At 43.1% G+C, this 24812-nt stretch overlaps 1 protein-coding gene across 5 annotated transcripts in view; it reads right to left on the reverse strand.

Moving 5' to 3' along the window:
• LOC120055788 (CMP-N-acetylneuraminate-beta-1,4-galactoside alpha-2,3-sialyltransferase-like) overlaps nt 1–24812 on the reverse strand; it is an 81870-nt gene that overhangs the window by 30777 nt on the left and 26281 nt on the right. For 4 of the 5 annotated variants that reach the window (XM_039003753.1, XM_039003751.1, XM_039003750.1 and 1 more), the window contains 7 exons: nt 23637–23684; nt 21507–21549; nt 20166–20258; nt 14032–14126; nt 7603–7666; nt 7430–7525; nt 7028–7214 (listed from right to left, as the gene is read on the reverse strand). In XM_039003753.1, coding sequence (XP_038859681.1) covers nt 7028–7214; nt 7430–7525; nt 7603–7666; nt 14032–14126; nt 20166–20258; nt 21507–21549; nt 23637–23684 — 626 coding nt within the window. The remainder of the gene's footprint in view (nt 1–7027; nt 7215–7429; nt 7526–7602; nt 7667–14031; nt 14127–20165; nt 20259–21506; nt 21550–23636; nt 23685–24812) is intronic. The other variant, XM_039003754.1, reaches the window with a different exon arrangement.

Genomic DNA, 24812 nt, shown 5'->3' on the forward strand with positions numbered 1-24812 from the left:
GTTGATGTGAGCCATGACCAGCCTTTTCAAAGCATGGTTACAAATGTTGCCACGGGGGCGGTAGTCATTTAGACAGGTTACCTTGGTGTTCTTAGGCACAGGGACAATGGTGGTTTACTTGAAACATGTAGGTATTACAGACTGGGTCAGAGAGAGATTGAAAATGTCAGTGAAGATACTTGCCAGCGCATGCTCCGAGTATGCATCCTGGTAAACCGTCTGGCCCTCCGGCCTTGTGAACGTTAACCTGTTTATAGGTCTTACTCATATCGGCTACGGAGAGAGTGATTATACAGTCGTCCGGAACAGCTAGTGCACTCACGCATGGTTCAGTGTTGCTTGCCTTGAAGCAAGCATAAAAAGGCATTTAGCCCTTCTGGTAGGCTCGCGTCACTGGGCAGCTCTCAGCTGGGTTTCCCTTTGTAATCCATGATAGTTTGCAAGCCCTGCCACATCTGAGCATCAGAGCCAATGTAGAAGGATTCGATGTTAGTCCTGTATTGAGACTTTGCTCGTTTGATGGTTCCAAGGGCGTAGCGGTATATCTTATAAGGGTCCGGATTAGTGTCCTGTTCCTTGAAAGCGGCAGCTCTAGCCTTTAGCTCAGTGCGGATGTTGCCTGTAATCCATGGCTTCTGGTTGGAATATGTATGCATGTATGGTCACTGCGGGGACAACGTCATCGATACACTTATTAATGAAGCCGGTGAATGATATGTTAAACTTCTGAATGCTGTCAAATGCATGCCGAAAGATATTCCAGTCTGTGCTAGCAAAACAGTACTGTAGCTTAGCATCCGCTTCATCGGACCACTTGCGAATAGAGCACGTCGCTGGTACTTCCTGTTTTAGTTTTTGCTTGTCAACAGGAACCGGAGGATAGAGTTAAGGTCCAATTTGCCAAATAAGGGTGGGGGAGAGTTTTGTATGAGTCTCTGGGTGTGGAGTAAAGGAGATCTAAAGATTTTATCCCTCTAGATGCACAGGTGACATGCTGGTAGAAAATGAGGTAAAAATGGATTTCAGTTTTCTTGCATTAAAATCACCTGCCACTAGGAGCGCCACCTCTGGATGAGTATTTTCTTGTTTGTTTATGGCCCTATACAGATTGTTGAATGCGGTCTTAGTGCCAGTATTGGCTTGTGGTGGTAAATAGAATCCTACAAAAATGTTTTATGAACTCTTGGTAAATAGTATGGTCTACAGCTTAACATGAGGTATGTTAACGCTTTCTTAATATCAGAGATTGCGTACCAGCTGTTAATAAAGAGACACAAGCCACCACCCCTGATCTTACTGGACTTTGCCGTTCTGTCCCGCCGATGCATAGAAAAACCAGGTAGCTTTATATTATCCATGTCCTTGTTCAGCCATGACTCAGAGAAGCATAGTCTATGTCCCATTGATAAAATAGTCTTGAGCAGAGCTCGTCCAATTTATTCTCCAACGACTGCACATTCGCCAATAGAACAGAGGGAAGGGGCGATTTATTTATTCGCCGCGGTAGTCTCACCAGGGTGTCCGTGCGCCGGCCTATATAGAGCAGTCTTCGCCTTCTACAAGTGTCGGGGATCAACACCAGGTCCAGGATAATGAATATGTCTTTCGCCTCCAACTCAGTGAAGTAGAAGTCCTCGTCCAAATTGAGGTTAGTGTTAGCCGTTCTGATTGCCCAGAAGCTCTTGTCAGTCATAGAAACGATGGTGGAAACATTATGTACAAAGAAAGTTAAGATCAGCTTTCAAAAAATACCCAAAATAGTACAATTGGTCAGGAGCCCATAAAACGGCCATCATTACATTTTTATTATGTCATTTCCAACTCCCTCTGGGCAAGAAATGTTGGTAAACTCCCCAACCTTTAAAATACATTACAGTCAGAGGTGTCAGTCACTCATCAAAACACTTCTGCCAGGAGAGAGGGGGTAAAAGGGGACGGCCATGACAGCACAGGTGAGAGTCACTTTCAGAAGCACTATTACGAAAGCGCACCTCCCACCCACATAAAAGAAGCCGTGAGAAACCTTCCCTTTCAAACCTGGTGAGAGAGGCATCCTGAAAGGGCCTTGCATTCCTTCCACCTGTGAGCGCCCACGCCACACAAAGGAGCCCCCGCCAGACCAAAGACATCAAAGCTCCCACAGAGCAACTGTTCAAAGTTACATACAAGTCTCCCTGTGGGCCAGACAAAAAGGAGAGAGTGCAGAGGGGTTGGCTATGTGTAGAGATTAGTGTAACAGGAGTCCAAAAACATGCGTTTTCTGAAGCTTGTTTTCTTTGTACAGTTACTCATGACTTTACCGGTGTACAACATGCCTACTGGTATTAACAAGGTGAAAATGTGAGGGGTTAAAAACATGACAGCACAAAGGGGCTTGCTAGCCGCAGTCGCTAAAGACATACAAAGTGTGTTATGTTTCCACTGCAATATTTAGGTCCTTTATGATGCAGTTACTCCGGTAGCAATGAAGTGACGATAATATTCAATCAACAGGATTACTTGTCTTTTGATGAGGGTTCCCAAAATGACTAAACAGCAGATCAGTTTCCAGTCAACAGTTATCTGACTGACTACCTTGTTACCAGGGTTACAGGTTGTTTACTGAGAGAATTAATCATGTTTGGACACCGGACCGCATCTCATCATTAATTTCCCCCATATCATGCGTAGAGAAATATCTACTCAGGGTAATTGAAAGAATGAATCTGATATTAGTTGAATGTCTGGTTGAACATCTAAATGACGTTCCTTTTTATTTACCTGCCAAAGAATACACACGGCCAAAGAGAAACTGTTTGCCGCAACAGACGGAATGTATGCGTTCGATGCTAATCTAGCTCTAGGAGCGAACAGAGCTTCTCGGATAATCTTTCATCAACAGGAATTCACAACAATGACGGGCCTCATTTGTCAAGCAACAAACACTTAAAAAGACACTTTAAGCATAATAGCGGTGCAATGACTGGAATTCTATGGGTAATGCTAGTTAGTACTGGCTCGTTAAAACTACCTGTAACCTCATTGCCAAAATATCCCTTTAACTACTGTAATGCCTCACTTTGTGCTCAGTGGCAGTACATACAGTTGAAGTCGGAAGTTTACATACACCTTAGCCAAATACATTTAAACTCAGTTTTTCACAATTCCTGACATTTAATCGGAGTACAAATTCCCTTTCTTAGTGTCAGTTAGGATCACCACTGATTTTAAGAATGTGAAATGTCAGAATAATAGTAGAGTGAATGATTTATTTCAGATTTTATTTCTTTCATCACATTCCCAGTGGGTCAGAAGTTTACATACACTCAATTAGTATTTGGTAGCATTGCCTTTAAATTGTTTAACTTGGGTCAAACGTTTCAGGTAGCCTTCCACAAGCTTCCCACAATAAGTTGGGTGAATTTTGGCCCATTCCTCCTGACAGAGCAGGTGTAACTGAGTCAGGTTTGTAGGGCTCCTTGCTCACACACATTTTATCAGTTCTGCCCACAAATGTTCTATAGGATTGAGGTCAGGGCTTTGTGATGGCCACTCCAATACCTTGACTTTGTTGTCCTTAAGCCATTTTGCCACAACTTTGGAAGTATGCTTGGGGTCATTGTCAATTTGGAAGACCCATTTGTGACCAAGCTTTAACTTCCTGACTGATGTCTAGAGATGTTGCTTCAATATATCCACATAAAGTTCCTCCCTCATGATGCCATCTATTTTGTGAAGTGCACTAGTCCCTCCTGCAGCAAAGCACCCCCACAACATGATGCTGCCACCCCCGTGCTTCACGGTTGGGATGGTGTTCTTTGGCTTGCAAGCCTCCCCATTTTTCTTCAAAACATAATGATGGTCATTATGGCCAAACAGTTCTATTTGTATTTCATCAGACCAGAGGACATTTCTCCAAAAAGTACGATCTTTGTCCCCATGTGCAGTTGCAAAGCATAGTGTGGGTTTTTTATTCCAGTTTTGGAGCAGTGGCTTCTTCCTTGCTGAGCAGTCTTTCAGGTTATGTCAATATAGGACTCGTTTTACTGTGGATATAGATACTTTAGTACCTGTTTCCTCCAGCATCTTCACAAGGTCCTTTGCTGTTGTTCTGGGACTTTTGCACCAAAGTACATTCATCTCTAGGAGACAGAAGACGTTTCCTTCCTGAGCGGTATGACGGCTGCGTGGTCCCATGGTGTTTATACTTGCGTACTATTGTTTGTACAGATGAGCGTGGTACCTTTAGGCTTTGGAAATTGCTCCCAAGGATGATCCAAACTTGTGGAGGTCTACAATTTTTTTCCTGAGGTCTTGGCTGATTTCTTTTGATTTTCCCATGATGTCAAGCAAAGAGGCACTGAGGTAGGCCTTGAAATATATCCACAGGTACACCTCCAATTGACTCAAATGATGTCAATTAGCCTATCAGAAGCTTCTAAAGCCATGACATCATTTTCTGGAATTTGCCAAGCTGTTTAAAGGCACTGTCAACTTAGTGTATGTAAACTTCTGGCCCACTGGAATTGTGATACAGTGAATTATAAGTGAAATAATCTGTCTGTAAACAATTGTTGGGAAAATTACTTGTGTCGTGCACAAAGTAGATGTCCTAACCGACTTGCCAAAACTATAGTTTGCTAACAAGAAATTTGTGGAGTGGTTGAAAAACAAGTTTTAATGACTCCAACCTAAGTGTATGTAAACTTCCAACTTCAACTGTACATCAATGTTTCAATATTTTTTATCATCTAGGCAAGTCAGTTAAGAACAAAATCTTATTTACATTGACGGCCTACCCCGGCCAAACCCGGACGACGCTGGGCCAATCACGGCCGGATGTGATACAGCCTGGATTCGAACCAGGGACTGTAGTGACACCTCTTGCACTGAGATGCAGTGCCTTAGACCACTGCGCCACTCAGAAGCCAAGTGTTGTGGTTGTCAGGAATTTCTGCAGCTTCAATAAAAGGTCAGCTGCTGAATTCACATTTGCATAGGTTAGGCTATATTTTTCCACATTTTGTTGTGTTACACCCTTAATTTAAAATGTACATTTAGATTTCTGGGGGTATTGGCCTACACACAATACCCGGAATGTCAAAGTGGAATTATTTTTTATATTTTTTATTCCAAAACATGCATACTGTCAGGCAAAGCAATTAACTTTTTGTCCTGAATACAAAGTGTTATGTTTGGGGCAAATCCAATACATTACTGAGTACTACTCTCCATATTTTCAAGCATAGTGGGGAGTTTTTCAGGATAAAAAAAAGAAACGGAATGGCGCTAAACACAAGCAAAATCGTAGAGGAAAACCTGGTTCAGTCTGCTTTCCACCAGACACTAGGAGATTAATTCACCTTTCAGCAGGACAATAACCTAAAAAAAGGCCAAATCTACATTGGAGTTGCTTACCAAGAAGACAGTGAATTTTCTGGAGTGGAGTTTCAGTTTGGACTTGAATCTAGTTGAAAATCTATAGCAAGACCTGAAAATGGTTGCCTAGCAATGATCAACAACCAATTTGACAGAGCTTGAATTTTGAAAATAATACATGGATAAATGTTGCACAATCCAGGTGTGGAAAGCTCTTAGAAAGCTCTTAGAATCACTGCCAAATGTGCTTCTACGCAGTTTTAACTCAGGGGTGTGAACACTTCTGTATTTAACTTTCAATACATTTTCAAAAATGTCTAAACCTATTTTCACTGTCATTATGGGGTAGTGTGTGTATATCAATGAGAAAAAAATGAACGTATTCAATTTTGAATTCAGGCTGTAAAACAAAAAAATTGGAAAAAGTCAAGGGGTATGAATACTTTCTGAAAGCACTGTACATTAGTGGCAATGTAAAAGTGTTAACCAACACCTATAGTGAGTTACAATGAGCTGCATGAGGCATGTTCCCCGCTACTTACCAGCTGACAGTCCAGACAAATCTGCCCAATTCAATGGCACCATCGTACAGCCAACTCTTTTAGGCTTTCCCTTATTCTTATGGCCCTCTCCCTTACCCTAATTTTACCCCCTCTTTCTCACTCTCCCTCCTCCTAACCCCTCTTATCTCTCCAGAGTCTTGTATTTTGACAAATGTCACCTAGTAAAAATTCCTGCTGGCCACTGGTCCCTGAAAGTCACACAGCTGCGCTGGATAGGAAGCGGATCCCCCCAGACGCTGGATTGCCAGAAGAATCCCTTCAGAAAATTAGCAGCCCCCTATAGGGAGAAACTCAACACGGCCAAAATTGAATGCTCGACCAGCAAGTTCAACAGCAGACAATTTTTTCCTCCATCTGGAGAGACTGCGAATGTCCTTGAATTTAGCATACCCTACCCTGACTGTGGTAGAGTAACTGCAGACTGACGAGAGTGCTTGTGCAAGCTCTTTCAGTGATACAGGATTGTCTGCCGTCCTCTCTGGCAGAGATAAGGAAAAGCTCATTCAGTCAGCCAGACCCTCGGATTAAGAGGCCAATTCACAGGATGTCACTCAAGCATGGCAGTCAGTGGCTCGTCAAAAGAAAGGACAAAGGTCCTTAAATGGGAAAATCGTGTTTTATTTCTCACCAGGGCAGAATGAAAAGTAGAGAACATTTGCTCAGATTGGTTTCTCAATAAAGCACAATTTAAACCCTGTTATTCGTAATCATGAAGAAATGGGAAAGTATTGTGAGAACCCATAACCATATCTACTAAATGTCACAAGACGAGCAAATGACTGCAACAGAAGATGCACGTATGGTGTCTATGACCATAATGGCTTTTCTAAAACACCCCTAGTCACGTGGTGCCACAGAAAGCACACAAACTATCCATAACATCCAGTGGGATTCACGTTTATGTGGTCGCCTTAATGTTATGACAGATGGAGAAGCAATGGAAGAGACCTAGAAAGGAGGTGGGACTGGACATTTGGCAGACGAATGCATACTCTTTCAAGGCAGCGGAAATGCACCCAACCACTAACAAACATGACCAACTAACTTTTTCTTAGCGGTACAAATTAATAAAAAAAGGTAACAGTCAGCCTTGAGGTATTCCTCACCAGTTTCTCTTTGAAGACCATTTGTCTGAGCCACTTGAAGTCCAGCGGTTTGAAGGCGGAGAAGACGAAAAGCGAGTCCTTTTCGTAGCGCTCAGGCTTCTGAATGGCCCCCTCGGGGTAGGTGATGCGCATGGTGGTCTTGGTGCCCACGTCCTTGCCGAAACCAGCCACAGGAGCCTCGTTCAACCTGCGGTTAGAGAAGAAATGCTATGGGTGCAAATACATTGTGTGTTGACATCACAACATAATCTGCGGCTGGCACCCAGGCTACCAAACTAACCCCAAGTCCATTAAAGTCTAACCAGTGTCAGAGTTCAAAAGGAGGAACTGACACTCAGCAGAACTATCATCTTTACCCTCTTAACTGGCATCATGTTGCCCTTCCATTGGAAGTAGACTCACCTCACCACAACGTCGTAATCATCTATGCGCGAGCCCAAAGACTTGTTGGCCAGGATACCACCATTGCCCACAATAATGCATCTTTTACAACCAAGACTGGAAGAGAAGAACATCTGAGGGGTTAAAAAGTGTGTGCGCACGCGAGTGCGCTACTTAATTCCCATGGTAATTACCTGTCAAGGTCTTCACCCAAACCATAGTTCTTTGTGGCAGTTAGAATACTGTCTATGATTCTTTCTGCAAAATGAAACGGGAGAGAAAAAGACAGTTCAGATAAACTACAGTTCATTGTTGTTTGCTAGGTCACAGACAAAACCCCTCATGAAAAGGATTAATAGCGCCTCTTTAATAACAAACTGTCGAGGACTTCAACGCCCAGAAAACAATGTAGCAAGCTAGGTGGTCCTTGGGAGAAGGTCTGGAGGAGAAAACGTTCCTAACCGTTTATTAAAATTACAGATAAGGATAAGCCACGGGCCCGGTGACAGTAACATTGGAAAACCATCAGCCCTTTCAGGACGGATGAATCCGGGTGAAACGGCACTTCAGAGAAAAAAGCTGCCCATAAAACCACTCAGTGAGGAATGCCGTTTTCAAACAAGCACATTCTCCCGGTTGAAGTGTGCTGTGCTAGGGCTCTCTCAAGTGTGGACTCGGAGCTGGGTCTGGTGGTGTGAGATACGGGGATGTTTAGCCATAGCGTGCATTCCTGCCATGTTCCAGAGGGTATTCTGGCAGAGTCATGACTCTGGTGTTTAAGACACATTTGTCTTCGCTCCCCCACCCCCACACAGCCCACTAGCACCTCTTGACTCTTTCCTTCTCATATTAGTCATAGGTCTACCATAGATTGGGAGATTTATATCTAGGTTGTGTGTCCAATTTATCCAACAAGGTAATATCCAAATGAATCACTCGCTTGTATAATCACATTTCAGTTGCGTGCTGGTTCCATTTGTTAAACAACTGATATGAAATGTCATTAGGCTCAACCACAACCCCATGTAGGCGTCTCCTTTGCTTCTTGCAAGAGTAATGCAGTAGGACTACAGCTTTATCCCCTCTAACGAGCCTCGTGATTAAACAGCACAAAATGAGCAGCGGCCCATTGTTTGGACGCGGCGTTGAAGTCTGGCATCAAGCATCACCCCGGTCAGCATAAACAGAGGACCAGACCACACCCGACTCAATAGGGTGAAACCCCCCCCAAAAAATTGGGACAGGTTTCTCGAAGAGGAGAGACATGGCAGCTAATTGTTATTAGCACCCAGGATAAACACTTCAGCCAAGTATGTCTAGGCGGCAGCTCAGATAAATGGCCGTCGTCTTGAAGTACACTTTTCTGGCGAGGAAAATCTTCCGCTGAAATGTGGAGGGGTTGGAGGTGTCACTGAACATGAGCTCAACGTTCTGCTACAGCGTGCTGCTTACACAAGGTAAAGGGAGACAAGTGAGACTGGTCAGTCGAACATGAAGAAATACATACAAACATACAATGCTTATTGAATCATAATATAGCTATCTATTCTAGGTGTCTTTTAAAGAGAACATTATGGTCTGCTCAGTTGGTCTAGGCCAGTTGTTCCCAAACTTTTATAGTCCCGTACCCCTTCAAACATTCAACCTCCAGCTGCGTATCCCCCCCTAGCACCAGGGTCAGCGCACTCTCAAATGTTGTTTTTTTCCATCATTGTAAGCATGCCACACGCACACAGACTATCTGATACATTTATTAAACAATAGAATGAGTGGGAGTTTGTCACAACCCGGCTCATGGGAAGAGACAAAGAGCTCTTACAGGACCAGGGCACAAATAAAAATAATCAATAATTTTGCTCTTTAGTTTATCATCTGACATATAAAACCTTATTTGTTCATCGAAAATGTTGAATAACTTACCACAGGTTAATGAGAAGGGTGTGCTTGAAAGGATGCACATACACTACCGGTCAAAAGTTTTAGAACACCTACTCATTCAATGGTTTCTCTTTATTTTTACTTCTACATTGTAGCATAATAGTGAAGACATCAAAACAATAAAATAATACATATGGAATCTTCTAGTAAGCAAAAAAGTGTTTAACAAATCAAAATATATGTTATATTTCAGATTTTTTAAAGCTCCACCCTTTGCACACACTTGGCATTCTCTCAACCATCTTCACACAAATACTGAGCACTTGCTGGCTGCTTTTCCTTCACTCTGCGGTCCGACTCATCCCAAACCATCTCAATTTGGTTGAGGTCTGGGGATTGTGGAGGCCAGGTCATCTGATGCAGCACTCCATCCCTCTCCTTGGTAAAATAGCCCTTACACAGCCTGGAGGTGTGTTGGGTCATTGTCCAAATGATAGTCCCACTAAGCGCAAACCAGATGGGATGGCGTATCGCTGCAGAATGCTGTGGTAGCCATGCTGGTTAAGTGTGTCTTGAATTCTAAATAAATCAGACAGTGTCAACAGCAAAGCACCTCCTCCTCCATGCTTTACGGTGGAAAATAAACATTCAGAGATCATCCGTTCACCCACACCACGTCTCACAAAGACACGGAAGTTGGAAAAAAAAATCTCCATTTGGACTCCAGACCAAAGGACGCATTTCCACCGGTCTAATGTCCATTTCTCGTGTTTCTTGGTCCAAGCAATTCTCTTCTTCTTATTGGTGTCCTTTAGTTGTGGTTTCTTTGCAGCAATTCGATCACAAAGGCCTGATTCACGCAGTCTCCTCTGAACAGTTGATGTTGAGACGTGTCCGTTACTTGAAATCTGAAGCATTTATTTTGGATGCAATTTCTGAGCCTGGTAACTCTAATGAACTTATCCTCTGCAGCAGAGGTAACTCTGGGTCTTCCATTCCTGTGGCGGGCTTCATGAGAGCCAGTTTCATCATAGCGCTTGATGGTTTTTGCGACTGCACTTGAAGAAACTTTCAAAGTTCTTGAAATTTTCCACATTGACTGACCTTCATGTCTTCTCTTTGCTTATTTGAGCTGTTCTTGCCATAATATGTACTTAGACTTTTAAGGCACACCTGCTAATTGAAATGCATTCCAGGTGACTACCTAATGAAGCTGGTTGAGAGAATGCCAAGAGTGTGCAAAGCTGTCATCAAGGCAAAGGGTGGCTATTTGAAGAACATCAAACATATTTTGATTTGTTTAACACTTTTTTGGTTACTACATGATTCCATATGTGTTATTTCATAGTTTTGATGTCTTCACTATTATTCTACAATGTAGAATATAGTAAAAATAAAGAAAAACCATTCAATGAGTAGGTGTTCTAAAACTTTTGACCGGTAGGTTAACTCCACAATTCTGGGTTGTATTGGAGAGAGTCAGTCTAAATCATTTTCCACACACAGTCTGTGCCTGTATTTAGTTAGTGCTAGTGAAGGCCGAGAATCCACTCTCACATAGGTATGTGGTTGCAAAGGGCATCAGTGTCTTACCAGCGCGATTTGCCACAGCAGTATACTCTGAGCACAGCGCAATCCAGAAATCTGGCAGTGGCTTCTGATTACATTTCCACAGAACCACTCATTAAAATTTCGATGAGGCTCTTTTGTTCAGATATCGATAAGTGGACTGGAGGCAGGGCATGAAAGAGATAACAAATCCAGTTGTTTGTTAGTGTCATCCGTTTCAGGAAAGTACCTGGATAATTGCGCACCCAACTCACTCAGGTGCTTCGCTATATCACATTTGACATTGTCCTTAAGCTTGAGTTCATTTGCACACCAAAAAATCATACAACAATGGAAAGACCTGTGTGTTGTCCTTGTTAATGCAGACAGAGAAGAGCTCCACCTTCTTAATCATAGCCTCAATTTTGTCCCACACATTGAATATAGTTGCGGAGAGTCCCTGTAATCCTAGATTCAGATCATTCAGCTGAGAAAAAACATCACCCAGATGGCCAGTCGTGTGAGAAACGTCGTCATCATGCAAGCGGTCAGACAAGTGAAAATGATGGTCAGTAAAGAAAACTTTAAGCTCGTCTCCCAATTCAAAAATATGTGTTTATACTTGCTGCAGTGTACCCAAGTGGCGTCGGGAGCAACTGCTTGCACGTGCGTTACCACTCCACTATGTCACCCTGTCATGGCTTTTGCGCCATCAGTACAGATACCAACATGAGCAGTAGCTACATACGGACCATTAGTGGAATTCCCGCAAGAGAGTAACGGTTAATATGATTGGATGTTAATTATTTGACATTGTGTTGTTATTTCGCTAAACACTAGATGGTAAAATTTTATTTTTGGCAGTGAAACGAGGCTACTCAGGCAAGAGAAAAAACCTCACTCAAATGTATAGCCCCGTTGGGAAATAGAAATGGACTGTTTGAAAATGTGATAAAAAATATATATTTTACATGTTAATCACATTTCTATTTGGCGTACCCCCGACGGCATTGCGCGTACCCCCCAGGTTGGGAATACCTGGTTTAGGCAATCCAAAAGCTTATACCAATATATAGGTCCAGATGTCAAAACGGTCTGTGTGAAAAAACTGCCCCCCCATGCTTGCTTATAGTATCATGGAGAGGCTAGAAACCACATGAAGGATGGAGGTTTCCCCTGTGTTTCTAAGTCTAGCAAACAAGGCTGCTTGGCCGCAAAAAAAAGTACAAATAAACTTTTATTTTCAAGGTTTCTATTTTTTTGCTCCTAATTTGGAATCCTTTGTGGAGTTCTATTCAAGGTCCACACGTATCACCTCTCCACATGAATACAGCTAAAAGGGAAATCCCACTGCAGTCACAAACCGTGGAGAAAACAGAAACCAGGTGTAGCGCACTTGCCTTTGAAAACCAGCGTGTGAGTGTGGGGTAGAGGGCACTTGCCAGAGCACAAAGGTAACATTCAGTGTACCTTTACATGCACTTCGCTCCTAAGTGTTGGAAATTGAATGATAAAGGGTAGCCTGAAATCATGCTCTATCTTATCTTCCCAATTCCGATCGCATGATGTGCTCATGTTTGATTCGTAAAATGCATAGATTCTTGACGGTCCTGTCAGTGAGCTACCTAAACCCGTATTGAGATGTGACTAGGCGGAATTTTGCTTTCTGGGAATGCTATTAAGTCTGGAGGTTCTGGGCGGCACTAGAAAGTTGGCTGTCAGAAATACTACAATGTAAACCTACTTTTAAACCGTCTGTCTGCATATTTCAAGACATGGCATATGGGGGTGTAGTGAGATACCCGATGGATGACAATTCTCTTCTCAAATGTTTTTTTTAATACTAAACCCACGAAAATTAATCCGCCATCAATAACAATGGATAAATCTAAGGATTAATTATTTAAATATTGAAAGTGCGTGGGCTACGGAGAGTAACAAAATGGTGCAGTTTCAAACCATGTGGCGGCAAGTGATGCGGGCGCTGGTGATGGGGGTGTGTGCTAGTGGGTCTGGGCAGGTGTGATGTAGTTGATATTTGTATGATTTTGTCATTTGTAATGTTTATAAAATAAAATCGGACAAAAAAAGGATTAATAATTAAAACAGGAGTCCCCATTCAAGTCAATGATGGCATAATGGGTGGACTGGCAGCCATTACGAGTATACCCATAGAAGCAAAGCTATGTTGAGACAACGTGATTCTAATATCCCATAACTCTTTTCAACAATGGTACCGGCTATGCCAGTTAGCAATGGCGCTGGTCTCAGATTTGTGACGACGTTGTCTTAACCTTTATACGTTCGACCTATGAGCAAAGTAGGAAGTCAAGTATGTGCTATGATTTGTTGATTCAACTCACATTCCAAAAAAGTACATTCCATTGCATGAGCCACATCTGTTTACGTCATTTGAATGAACATTGTACATTTCCATGGAAATTACTACATCACAATACCAGCCAGACATTGGGATTGTACCCATGAGTATGCCAGTCAAATTGCCAGGGTTAGAGGTTCCAAGCCTGTTCTATTCACTCTATTTCTATGTGTGCTGCTCCTGCATTTTGGTCATTCAGTCAGCTGTTCAATATCATTTTTTATTTTATTCTAATTTTATTTTCATGACGGTCTTCATCCATAACAGTTGGTTATTGTGCCAGCCCTACTGCTTCACAATTGAGGAAAGAATGAAGACTTAAGTATTTTGATGCATTTCACCTTCAGGATGGGTGTTGAAGTTGAAGAAAAAGCCATAAAAGTTTGTAGAAGTTCAGAGAAACTGAAGTGTTGTCTCACTGTCTAGATGTTGCCGTAGCAAGAAACGTCCTGTAATATCCAAGCATCCCATTCTCACCCTCTACCCTTCGCCACAACCCATGCAATGGCACAGTCAGTGGCAGTGTGTGTAACCATCAGAGAGCATGACAGGAGAAGCGTGAGATCAACCCAAGTAGGCCAGGAAGGATGTTCTGCCAGCTCTATCACCAAGCGTGAAGATGCACTAACTGGCCCGTGGTGATAAGGATGGTAAGAGCTCTGGCACCCTCTTCTCTTTAGCTTACCTATCCAGCCCAAATCATCATCTATACACCGTTCCAAAACCACCATGACAAGTTAATGACACATCCATTGCCATCAATGAGATACATGGAATAATCAAATCTGTCTAATGTTAGACGCACAATTTGTCTTACCTTGTGTTTTGAATCCAAATGGAGGCAAGTAATTGCGGACTTTGGCCAGCCGCTTGAAGTTCCGGTCGAGAAACATGGGAGCTGGCTTCATGAACCTGTGAGAAGAACAATAGAAAGAAGAACAGGAGGGATTACTGTAAAACTTCAATAAATAGCCTGGTGTTTCAATCGATGAAGAAAAACAGCACTTAGAGACGGGCTCCTATTCGAGCCAAGCGTCTATTTACTTAACTTCTTAGGGATAGGGTCTAGTGCCTGTTACTCAGGCCCAGAAGCCAGGATATGCATTGGTAGCATTGGATAGAAAACACTTTGAAGTTTCTAAAACTGTTAAATAATGTTTGAGACTATAACAGAATTGATATGGCAGGCGAAAATCCGAAGATTAAAAAAAAAAAAAAAAAAAAAAAGCTCCCAGGCTCTTATAATGGGTTTCTATGTAAATCTGTCTGCCATATTGCCATTCCTATGGCTTCCACTAGACGTCAACAGTCTTTATTCGAGGTTTCAGGCTTTTTGGGGGGAAAAACAAACAAGTATTTGGAGTTTTGGTGAAGAGACCACCGGTACAATATCAGTCTTTCAGCGCATGAGGAGGAGGGCGCACGCTTACTAATTTTACTTTCCTATTGAACATACTACTTTCCGTATGAAATATTATACTTTATTATACATTTTAGGATACCTGAGGATTAAATAAAAACGTCGTTTGACTTGTTTGGACGAAGTTTAGCGGTAGCTTTTTGGACTCCTTTGTCTGCATGTTGAACGAGTGGATTACTGAAATCGATGGCGCCAACTAAACTGACTTTTTGGGATATAAAGGAGGATTTTATCTAACAAAACGACCATTCATGTTGTAGCTGGGACCCTTGGGATTGCAAACAGAGGAAGATCTTCAAAAGTAAGTGATTTATTTAAAATCGCTATTTGTAATTTTGTGAAGCCTGTGCTGGTTAAAAAAAATATGTTGATGTGGGGCGCTGTCCTCAGACAATCATGGTATGCTTTCGCCGTAAAGCCTTTTTGAAATCTGACAACGCAGTTAGATTAACAGGAATTTAAGCTTTTTAATGATATAAGACACTTGTATGTTCATGAATGTTTAATATTACGATTATTTATTTGAATTGCGCGCCCTCCAATTTCACCGGCGTCCCGCTAATGATACACACAGCTTTTGCTCAATAAAATATTGAAACGACTACCACATTATTTATTGTGACCCGTATAAACATTAAAACAACAAATACATCACAGATCAGACGTGCAGACTAGGCTGCCTATCATACACACCTGATTTTGCGCTTCAGCACCATGGAGAGCTCGGGAAAAAAAGAAAATTAGGGACAGGGACGCAACGGCTAGCAACAATGCCAGAATAAAAAAATGTATGTTTAATGCACATGACCGTGGGAATATCAGAGCTGTGTCCACTGTAACCTCGTAAATAATTATTTTAAACCCAGCGGTTATTTGAAAACGTGTTTATTTGCTGAAACGTGTGCCCGGCTATTAAAAAGGGCCAGGCAGCCATTTGAGACTGCATTTAGTTGAAGTCAAATAATATAAAACTTGTAAAACAGTTTGTCTGTCCACTCATGAGAAGTCCAGCATGACTTAAGTTAACCAAAATAGGCCTACTGTGTTGCGATGTCCTCTCATTTCTAGATGCAGAGTTCAAAAGCGAGCCCTTTCCTGCGCCAGATAATGTTTAGTGAGATATTCACCATAGATCGATTGCTGTGTTCATCAAGTTGAATTGAGACTTGCCAATGAGCAACAGAGTTTACCTGATAACTCACTCACCTGTGTATTAGGTTATCAAGCAGAGTACGTGGGTTGGGTGTGCACAACCCTGATGTCTCTCTGGACACTAACTTAGAAGCTGACAGTTTCTTTCTAAAAGCGTTTCTTCCTCCCTAGAAGCTCATGGCCCCCACTTAACTCTTCCGTGACCCTGGGGCTCTAGTGTTAATTCCCCGCCAGGAGTTAAAGACACTGGGCCGTAAGAGGAGACGCTTGTTCCACTCATCAATCTAACCGCGTCATCCCACTTTTCCACTCCCCCGTTCACCGAACCCATCCCGTTCACACAGGGGGCAAAATGGGTTGACTCAAGGAAGAGAGGAAAATAGAGAACAAGTCTGCTACATGTACTCTTATGGACAATGTTTCTTCCCAGGAAAAGGCCGAAACCATTCTTGACAGTCTGGGTATACATGTCCTGACGATGTATTGATGTCAGTGTTTATCTGTCCCAGACGATTTGGGAAGGGATGTTTCAAGGAAATTAAAGTAGGCAGTGTTGATTTGTAATGTTTGCAAAAACAGCCGGTGCACGAACAAAGTGCTCCTACACTAACCACTATTTGATAAAGCACTCCTCTCAAATAAAAAAAAAAGAGCCACTTCCCCTGGTCAGGCCTCAGACCCGGGCTGTACGTTCTGCTTCTGGAAGTGTGGCCGGACGATGGATGTCTGTTTTTATGACCCGCTGTCTCGCTGGGGAGAGCACCAGGGTCCTCGTTTAACAAGCCCATGCCTCCAACACTCCACTTTTACAGCTCGCACTTAAGGTACTCACAACACGCTCGCAGATTGGGGTTTAAACAAGGGTATTACTGGTTCAAGGACAGTTTATATGTCAGAAGTGATTCTTGTGGAGAAATTCTTTGTATGATTAGTAGCTCTTTTGAAAAATGTGGTTGTGGTAGAAAAGTAATATGAGATTAGATTTAGGTGACTCTAGTCATAAAAATGTGTATGGATAAACATTACATGCTATACTATATTGTAAGCCCATTTAAACAAGGGAAAATCTTTTTGCGTCCTATGAAAACCTACACAGCATAGAGGACCAATGTGAGAGCGAGTGTTAGTGTGCGAGACTACTAGTTCGCTGTGATTACACAGCGAGGCCCCCGTGGTGTTTACACTGACAACAACAAGACGTTCTCTACAACTCACACAGGCCTGGGACGCAAACCACAACATCTGGAGGAGGAACTCAGGCTGGCTTCACTAGGCTAACCCCCAGGGGGGCTGCGTCTACATCCACGGGTTGTCTTAACCAACAATTAGTTACGGCTGCCCACAGTGCACCCAGTCAAGATGGCTACTATCACCAAAGGAATCCGATTCTGCTATCAGGTCACCAAACTTCACATCCTACTAATCGTATCTGAACTCAAATGAGCAAACACGGTTTACAAGAGGAGCCACTTGTCCTCGTCCTCCAAACTCCTTAATTGCACTTGATGCACCAAGAAAGAAAAAGCGTAAACAGTCATGTCTGGCTCTCTCTCCACACATCACCTGACAGAAACAGACGGGCAAAGACCCTTGCCAAAACAAACCGTGACTCATTAACATGTGGCTTCAGGGGCCGAGCCGGGCATTAAATAACTGGGACTGTCAAGAGTATCCTAGCCTATGGATGGACAGACAGGGGATAGTTTGCTTGTCTTAAAGAGAGAGTGCTCCCAAAACAGGAGGCCCAGGCACATTGTGCTCATTTCCTCTCACTGGGGGCCATATTTTCATAACCGCGCCGCCCAAGTTCACCGCCAACACTTGATTTAGAGCTCCAATACAAACAGTTTGGCGTGAGGGGAGGGGAAGCGTTGAAAATAAATTGGATTCCACTGGGCAGGGCCTTTTGGAAGAGGACAAACATGGAGGATGGAGATGATTAGGGAGGGACCTCAAATTCGGGAGGTTAAGGGATCTGGCCAAGTAAATAACCATCAGTTGTTTTTACTACAGACTAAAATGAATTTATGCCAAAATGTAATTTGCCAAAAAAGAAAATGCTGGCTACATGTTTACATGCATTATTATCCAATTTGGCCATGAGAGACCAAAGATGGGATTCAGATCTGGATAACAGAGCTGGGGTTGCCACTCCTCTATGAGAGTGGCCTGACATGGAAAAGTGGCCAAGAAGAGGTAGCCGTTTACAGACATACAGTGCGTTTAGAAAGTATTCACTCCGCTTGACTTTTACAAAAAAAAATTGTTACACAGCCTGAATTTAAAATGGATTAAATTGAGATTGTGTCACTAACACTTTGTATTCAGGACAAAAAGTTATGTTTGGGGCAAATCCAATACAACACATTACTGAGTAACAAACTTTCCACTGGGAGATGAATTTGCCATTCAGCAGAACAATAACTTAAAACAAGGCCACATATACATTGGAGTTGCTCATCAAGACCACATTAAATGTTACCGAGTGGCTAAGTTAAAGTTTAAACTTAAAATCGGCTTGAAAATCTATAGGAAGATTTGAAAACAGTTGTCTAGCAATGATCAATAACCAACTTGACAGAGCACGAATTTTCAAAAGAATAATGTTCTAATATTAAACAATCCAGGTGTGCAAAGCTCTTAGAGACATACCCAGAAAGACTCACAGCTGCAATCGCTGCCAAAGGTGTATTGAATCACGGGTGTGAATGTTAAAAAATGTGTGGTATTATGTGTAGATGGGTGAGAAAAAATATTGAATCCATTTTGAATTCAGGCTGTAACAATTTTTTGGGGGGAAAAGTCAAGCTGTTTGGCATCTGTGTTTGTACATGTCATGTACGACCAATCACGTTTTGCTTTCCCCCATCACAAACCTCAAACTCCAGGACATCTAACAGATACACCCAACTTTGTCACTCTAAGCCATTAATAGTGCTAATTGAACTGTGTGTGACTGAAGTGAACGTGGTAGTAATCAATGCGGTCCCAAGCAGGTGCTCGCTGTTGTAGGGAACTTTGATCTGAAAACGTGTGGCTGATTAGAAGAAGTGGTTGGGAGACATCGTTAACACACAGCCTCCTAGTTGGGAGGGCAGTTCCCTGGAAACCAGGCGACTTTTTTAACGACTGCTCTAATTTTGCAGAGCCCCAGCGTAGCTCTTCCAAGTAAGCCCTTTTCTCTCTAGTCTTAATAATCATAAGCCTATTTGTGTAACACGCCTCGACGGCCCCTTTGGGTTTCCGTACGAAAATCTGTTATCTACACAAAAAATGCCAGTATTTTCGGTTCAGAAAGTATAACACACAGAATACAAGAAATATCAGGATATCTTTAATAAAGCTGTCACAGTCATTGCTGGTCTAATCGAATATGAGCATTATGAGACACAATTAGCCATCTTTCAGACTATACATCAACACAACCTCATCGTATGTTAAGATGGAGTCACCATCTTCCACATTTAGGAGCAGCTGAGTAAGATGCCTTGGGAAAATCTTCTGCCATGTGGAAAATGTTCCTCTATTGGCCATAGCTGATGAGGCCTCATGGAATAATGACCTATGGCTGGAGAGAAGGGTGGAGGGATGGCATCAAAGGCCCAGTGACATCACGGAGGGCCGTCAAGTGTTCCGTGGATTGTGTTTGAAGGAGGAAGTGATGAGTCATGCCCTCCTGGACAGGAAGTCGGTGCCCCTCCGACAATAAGCCTCTGAGGCATCACTTGCGACCATTTCAAATGAGGAGAGGATGGGGGGGGTTACGCTCTCCCAACAGAGATGCTTTTGTGCTCGGAGGGCTGACGAGGAAATGGTATGAAGTTTGTGGTGAGGAAATGAATGAATGAAACATGACTGAAACCTAAAAGATTGTGTGGAAATGTGGGGCTTTTATGTTACGAGCTGTTCCCCGTAGGCCATGCTGGCTGGAGTAATGACGTAACGTCTCCAGGGGAGCGTCTCAATAATCTAAAGTGGCTGCCTTTCCTCCTCTCCATCTCCACTGAACTGAACTGAACTATGGCATATGCCTACTGTGAATTTGCCTTCATCTTACAACTTTTTTAGTTGATTTTAGTTTAACCTTTATTTAACTAGGCAAGTCAGTTAAGAACAAATTCTTATTTACAATGACGGCCTAGGAACAGTGGGTTAACTGCCTTGTTCAGAGGCAGAACGACAGACTTTTACATTGTCAGCTCGGGGATTCGATCTGGCCCAACGCTCTAACCACTAGGCTACCTGCCGCCCCAAGTTTTCAAGTCAGTGCAAAGTACAAAAGGGGTGGAGACAAGGAGAGGAAGCCTCTTAAGACCCTTGAGATGCACCCAATGACTTTAATCAAACCCTGAAGAGAGAACAGAAGGAGTTTTGCTCACTTTGGATAGATGGCGGTCATCTTGGCCGCTGCGTAGCCCGGCTTGCAAACTCCTTCGCTGAGGTTGCCATACTTGTACGCCAACTCCGCCGGCCTGTTAGTGGCACCAAGAGGGGAGGATAAAGGGGATTAGATGAGACTGAGAACAACGTGACCTGATAACAAGCAGTGTTTGCACTTCTACACATAATCCAATTTAGACAAAGATCTCCCTGGAAGATAGAACTAAAAACAGTTTGATATGTCCCCTTAAGCCCGTCCTATGCTGGTCCTGTCCGATTTAAAAGGTAAAGTAGGGACTAAGAAGCTCAAGTTCAAACCAGCCCCTTGTATCTCCTCCTCCCTGCGATCATACTCATTAATTACCTGCTATATGGCATGAGACTAGTTCAAATAAACAGGGGGAAAGGAGGGAGGTCCCAGCGTTATGGGAGGCCTATCTGTCACACACCGAGTCAGTGTTGATAAGATGGGGGGGTATGACAGGGGGGAGGAGGGGCGTGGATGGACAGGCTGTAGCTGGAGTGGACTGGGGTCTCTTGCTGACGTGCTATCTTTGCTAAGTCAGAGGGAGTGATCAGAATTGGTGGCCACTGCTGCAGGCAGTTGTATTAGCAGCCCCAGATAAGAACCAGCATAACCCTTCTCCTGAAGTTGTGCTTATAGTGTGAATGTATGGTGAGGACAGACATGCCCTCTGAGAGGCCGGAGTGATGATGAGAATATGGCCTGTGAGCTAGGGGACGAGGGACTGAGGCCTCCTATGAAAGTTTACAGTGGGAGTGCAACACACACACACATACATAGCTGAGCTCTCAGGCCAACAAAATACAATTACTCAAGTTTGCATATAAGCCAGAACCAACACCTACCTCCATTTAACCCACAAACAAACCTTGACACTCATTAGCCATATAGAGATTCATATGGCCATTACAATTCGACCCAGCACACCTGCTTGGTGTCAAATTGGCCAAAATAATCCCAATGAATGTTTATTTGAATGGACTGATGGATGTGAGATGAATAAATCACAAGTTCAATGTCACATTTGACTAATTATCCCATTGATTACATCTATTGGGCTACATGTAATCTAAGAACCAGAGTTAATCTAACTAATATTCAGGACACCATCTCCAGTTCAGTTTCTGATTTGTTTTTGTTTAAACTGAATACAGCCCATTCTTATGAGGGGAGACGTCTTGGTTATAGCTAAGCCCATTCCTAAAAAAGAATAGCCTCGGACAACCAGCTACAACAATCAATTGGAGATGAGTAACCAAACCCTATTGGTTTAAAATGATAAAATTGTACTTTACCAAAAAGTCGTTTTACTTACAACTGTCCATCCAGCTTCAGCAGAAAGCCCTGCTTATCGTACACTAGAAAGAGAGAAAACTGAAATGAACAAACAGGAGTCAAAATGGCTTGTGAACTAGGACTCGTCCCATACACGGGAGACAGAGTGATCCTCCATCCTCATGTTGAATGTAGTTGTACATCTCTCGCCAAGTAAACAGCCTGTGCATTTCATAAAGAAAAAAGAAGCAAAAGCAAAACACTTGGTTGAAAGCATTAGGGTTAGAGAGGGTTTTCTTTTCCCGCGGCCGGTCAAATAAGCGGGGGTGTTAAGGAAAGCCAGCCAAAAACATTCTCGCTGAGGTTCAAGTCCAAATGATAAGTTAAAAACAGCAGTTGTGGTTCACCTATGGAGGAGGACCATGTGGGGTCAGGTCCATAGGTGCCGTTTCAAGCGTAGTCGGCGGTTAGGCTTTTTCAGTAGAGGGGGAAAGAAGCACAAGCCAAATGTGCCTTTAAAAATATCTACCTGCTGTTTTCCCCTGAGACAAGAGAAAACGGTTAACAGCTTAGTAATAGCGTGTCCTTCAACATGGAAATTAATTCCGCAAGACAGTTATTTGAATTCCACTTCAGTCCGTTTGTGTACACATGTATCCAGCATTGTGACCTGGACGTGACTCGGCATGACGCCAATCTACTACCAGGCATGCTAACTTAGTTTATATGTCATTCTGTCAAACCGTTAGGTCTACAGAATGCTCCAGGTCTCTGGAACCAACTGTTACTGAAGTATTGACATGTCGCCATGTCTCTGAAATACAGCAAAGACTTACAGTACGTTACTAGTGAATCTCTAAAAGCTACTACAGTTCCTCAATTATCCATATGTTTACCATTACTCACAACTGAACAGCATCTTCCGATGAAGCCAGTAAATACTATAGGCTATATCTGTGATGCAATAAACATAAACAGGACAGCCATTTCAAAACATGCCTGTTACATAAATGACACCTCATCAAAACAATACAATTAGCAATTGGGGAGAAAAGGGTGAAAGGGAAGCAGTTCTCACCACTCCTGTGGTTGTGCTACGCCTTCAGGGGGATGCTAGAGGAGAGAAAGAGAGCGAGAGAGAGAGGAACGGGTGGATGGGGGCATGGTTTTTAATGCAGCGGCTATGAGTGTGTGTTGGTGGAAGGAAGCACGTTGTAGCCTCCTGAGCTGAGTGGAGAAAGCAGCAGGACCCTGCCTGTACAGCACAAACCTTGGCCACTGAAATCACCGAGCGCCAGATGCTTTCAGACTCTGTGTTGCTGCCTAACCTATACTTTATGCCCCTTTTCCGTGACTGATCCAGAGGCACTCTCCTGGTGATCAACAACAGAGGGCGCTGTTGAATCACATTTAATACAAGCGACATGAATAATTGAGCTGTGCTTCATTTGCTCCATCCACATTGGGTTTGGGGATATGTGGTCAAAGTCGAGAGGAGTCTACGTGCAGCTTACAGTTGTGCTCTTTTCGGATCAGGCCGGCTGAAACTCACCCACTCACCCGTGTCTGGGGTCCATCGAAATGTCTAGGGTATGCGTGGTTGTTGACTGGGTTCAAAAGGTTGGAGAGAGATGGTGCCACATTTGCCTGTAAAACAAATGTCTCGCTCGCCATCCCATCTCAATAGGACGCCTTTCAAAAACGGTTTGGGAGCATGTCCAGTAGCCCTTTCCAGGGAAAAGGGTGCCAAGTGTGGGGCCAACAGTGGGCAGCGACACAGAGCCCTGCAGGGAGTCTGGCCATGCACGATGTTGGGAGGCGACACAGTCCAATAACGATGAGCAGCAACTATCAAATGTAAAACTGTCCTACTCTGTAATACCGTCTATCAAAGACCAGATTTACTGATTGTTTCATCTTCCCCTGCTTGCCTTTGAATACCACGACATGTTCCATGTAAGCATTTTACTTTCTAATTGGGATGATGTCGACTGCAGAGAAGCTCTATTGGCACAAAATAAAAGAAGCGTGAACTTTTAAGAGATGAGGAACCCCCCCCCCCCCCCCCCCCCCCCCAAACACAGCCGCTGAGGTATAATATGCTTTTCAGGAGGCACTTGGAAGTGTATTGTTGAAGAGGGGTGAGAGGAAAGGGGGGAAAGGTTTGTACCTGGGCCTACTATTCGTCCCACGGTGAGAGCAATGTCCGCTTCCAACTCTGAAACACAAGAGGGTCAGATAGACCCAGTCGGTGGGGGTTACCATGGCAAACAGTGTCCGCAGCCAAGGAGGAAGGAGGAGGAGGAGAGGTTAGTGGCATTAGTACCCAAAGTTTTTATATATACACACACAACCGTTCAAAAGTTTGGGGTCACTTAGAAATGTCCTTGTTTTTTTAAAGAAAAGCACAGTTTGCGCTGTTCTGTGAAGGGAGTAGTACAAAGCGCTGTGCGAGATCTTCAGATTCTGGGCAATTTCTCGCATGGAATAGCCCTCATTTCTCAGAACAAGAATAGACTGACGAGTTTCATAAGGTCTTTGTTTCCGGGCCATTTTGAGCCTGTAAATCGAACCCACAAATGCTGATGCTCCAGATACTCAACTAGTCTAAAGAAGGCCCGTTTTATTGCTCCTTTAAAATCAGCACATAATTGCAAAAGGGTTTTCTAATGATCAATTAGCCTTTTAAAATGATAAACTTGGATTAGCTAACACAACGTGCCATTGGAACACAAGAGTGATGGTTGCTGATAATGGGTCTCTGTACGCCAATGTAGATATTCCATTAAAAATCAGCCGTTTCCAGCTACAATAGTCATTTACAACATTATCAATGTCTACACTGTATTTCTGATCAATGATGTTATTTAAAAAATTAAAAAAATGCTTTTCTTTCAAAACAAGGACATTTCTAAGTGACCCCAAACTTTTGAACGGTAGTGTGTGTGTATATATATATATATATGAAATACACCTTCCCGGTTATTTTAGTGTTTGTTATTGTGGTTTCTGAACAGTACAAGCAAAGACCACAGTAAAGAGTGAATGAGTACATTCTCTTCAGAAAGACATAAGGAGAGGATAAAACGCAAGGCTTTTGTTGTAGTGTTAGCAGAAAGTTGTTGATGTTCCAACGTGAGCCCCTAAGCATCCCGATTGCGCCACTTTCCCACTGTCACCCAATGAAAGAGGGCTAGCGCCTCTACCTGTGGTGCTTTGACCTTTAGACTGGAATATGAGTGGGCTCCGAATCAATCTCCGCAAACAAAATGGGTTAGAGGACATCAGAGGAGCCAGAATGGCAGCTCACTCATGCCATCGCCGGTGAGCTGTTGGAGCAACTGAG

This window comes from Salvelinus namaycush, chromosome 11 (genome assembly GCF_016432855.1).
Source record: "Salvelinus namaycush isolate Seneca chromosome 11, SaNama_1.0, whole genome shotgun sequence".
In the NCBI taxonomy this organism is placed as follows: Eukaryota; Metazoa; Chordata; class Actinopteri; order Salmoniformes; family Salmonidae; genus Salvelinus; species Salvelinus namaycush.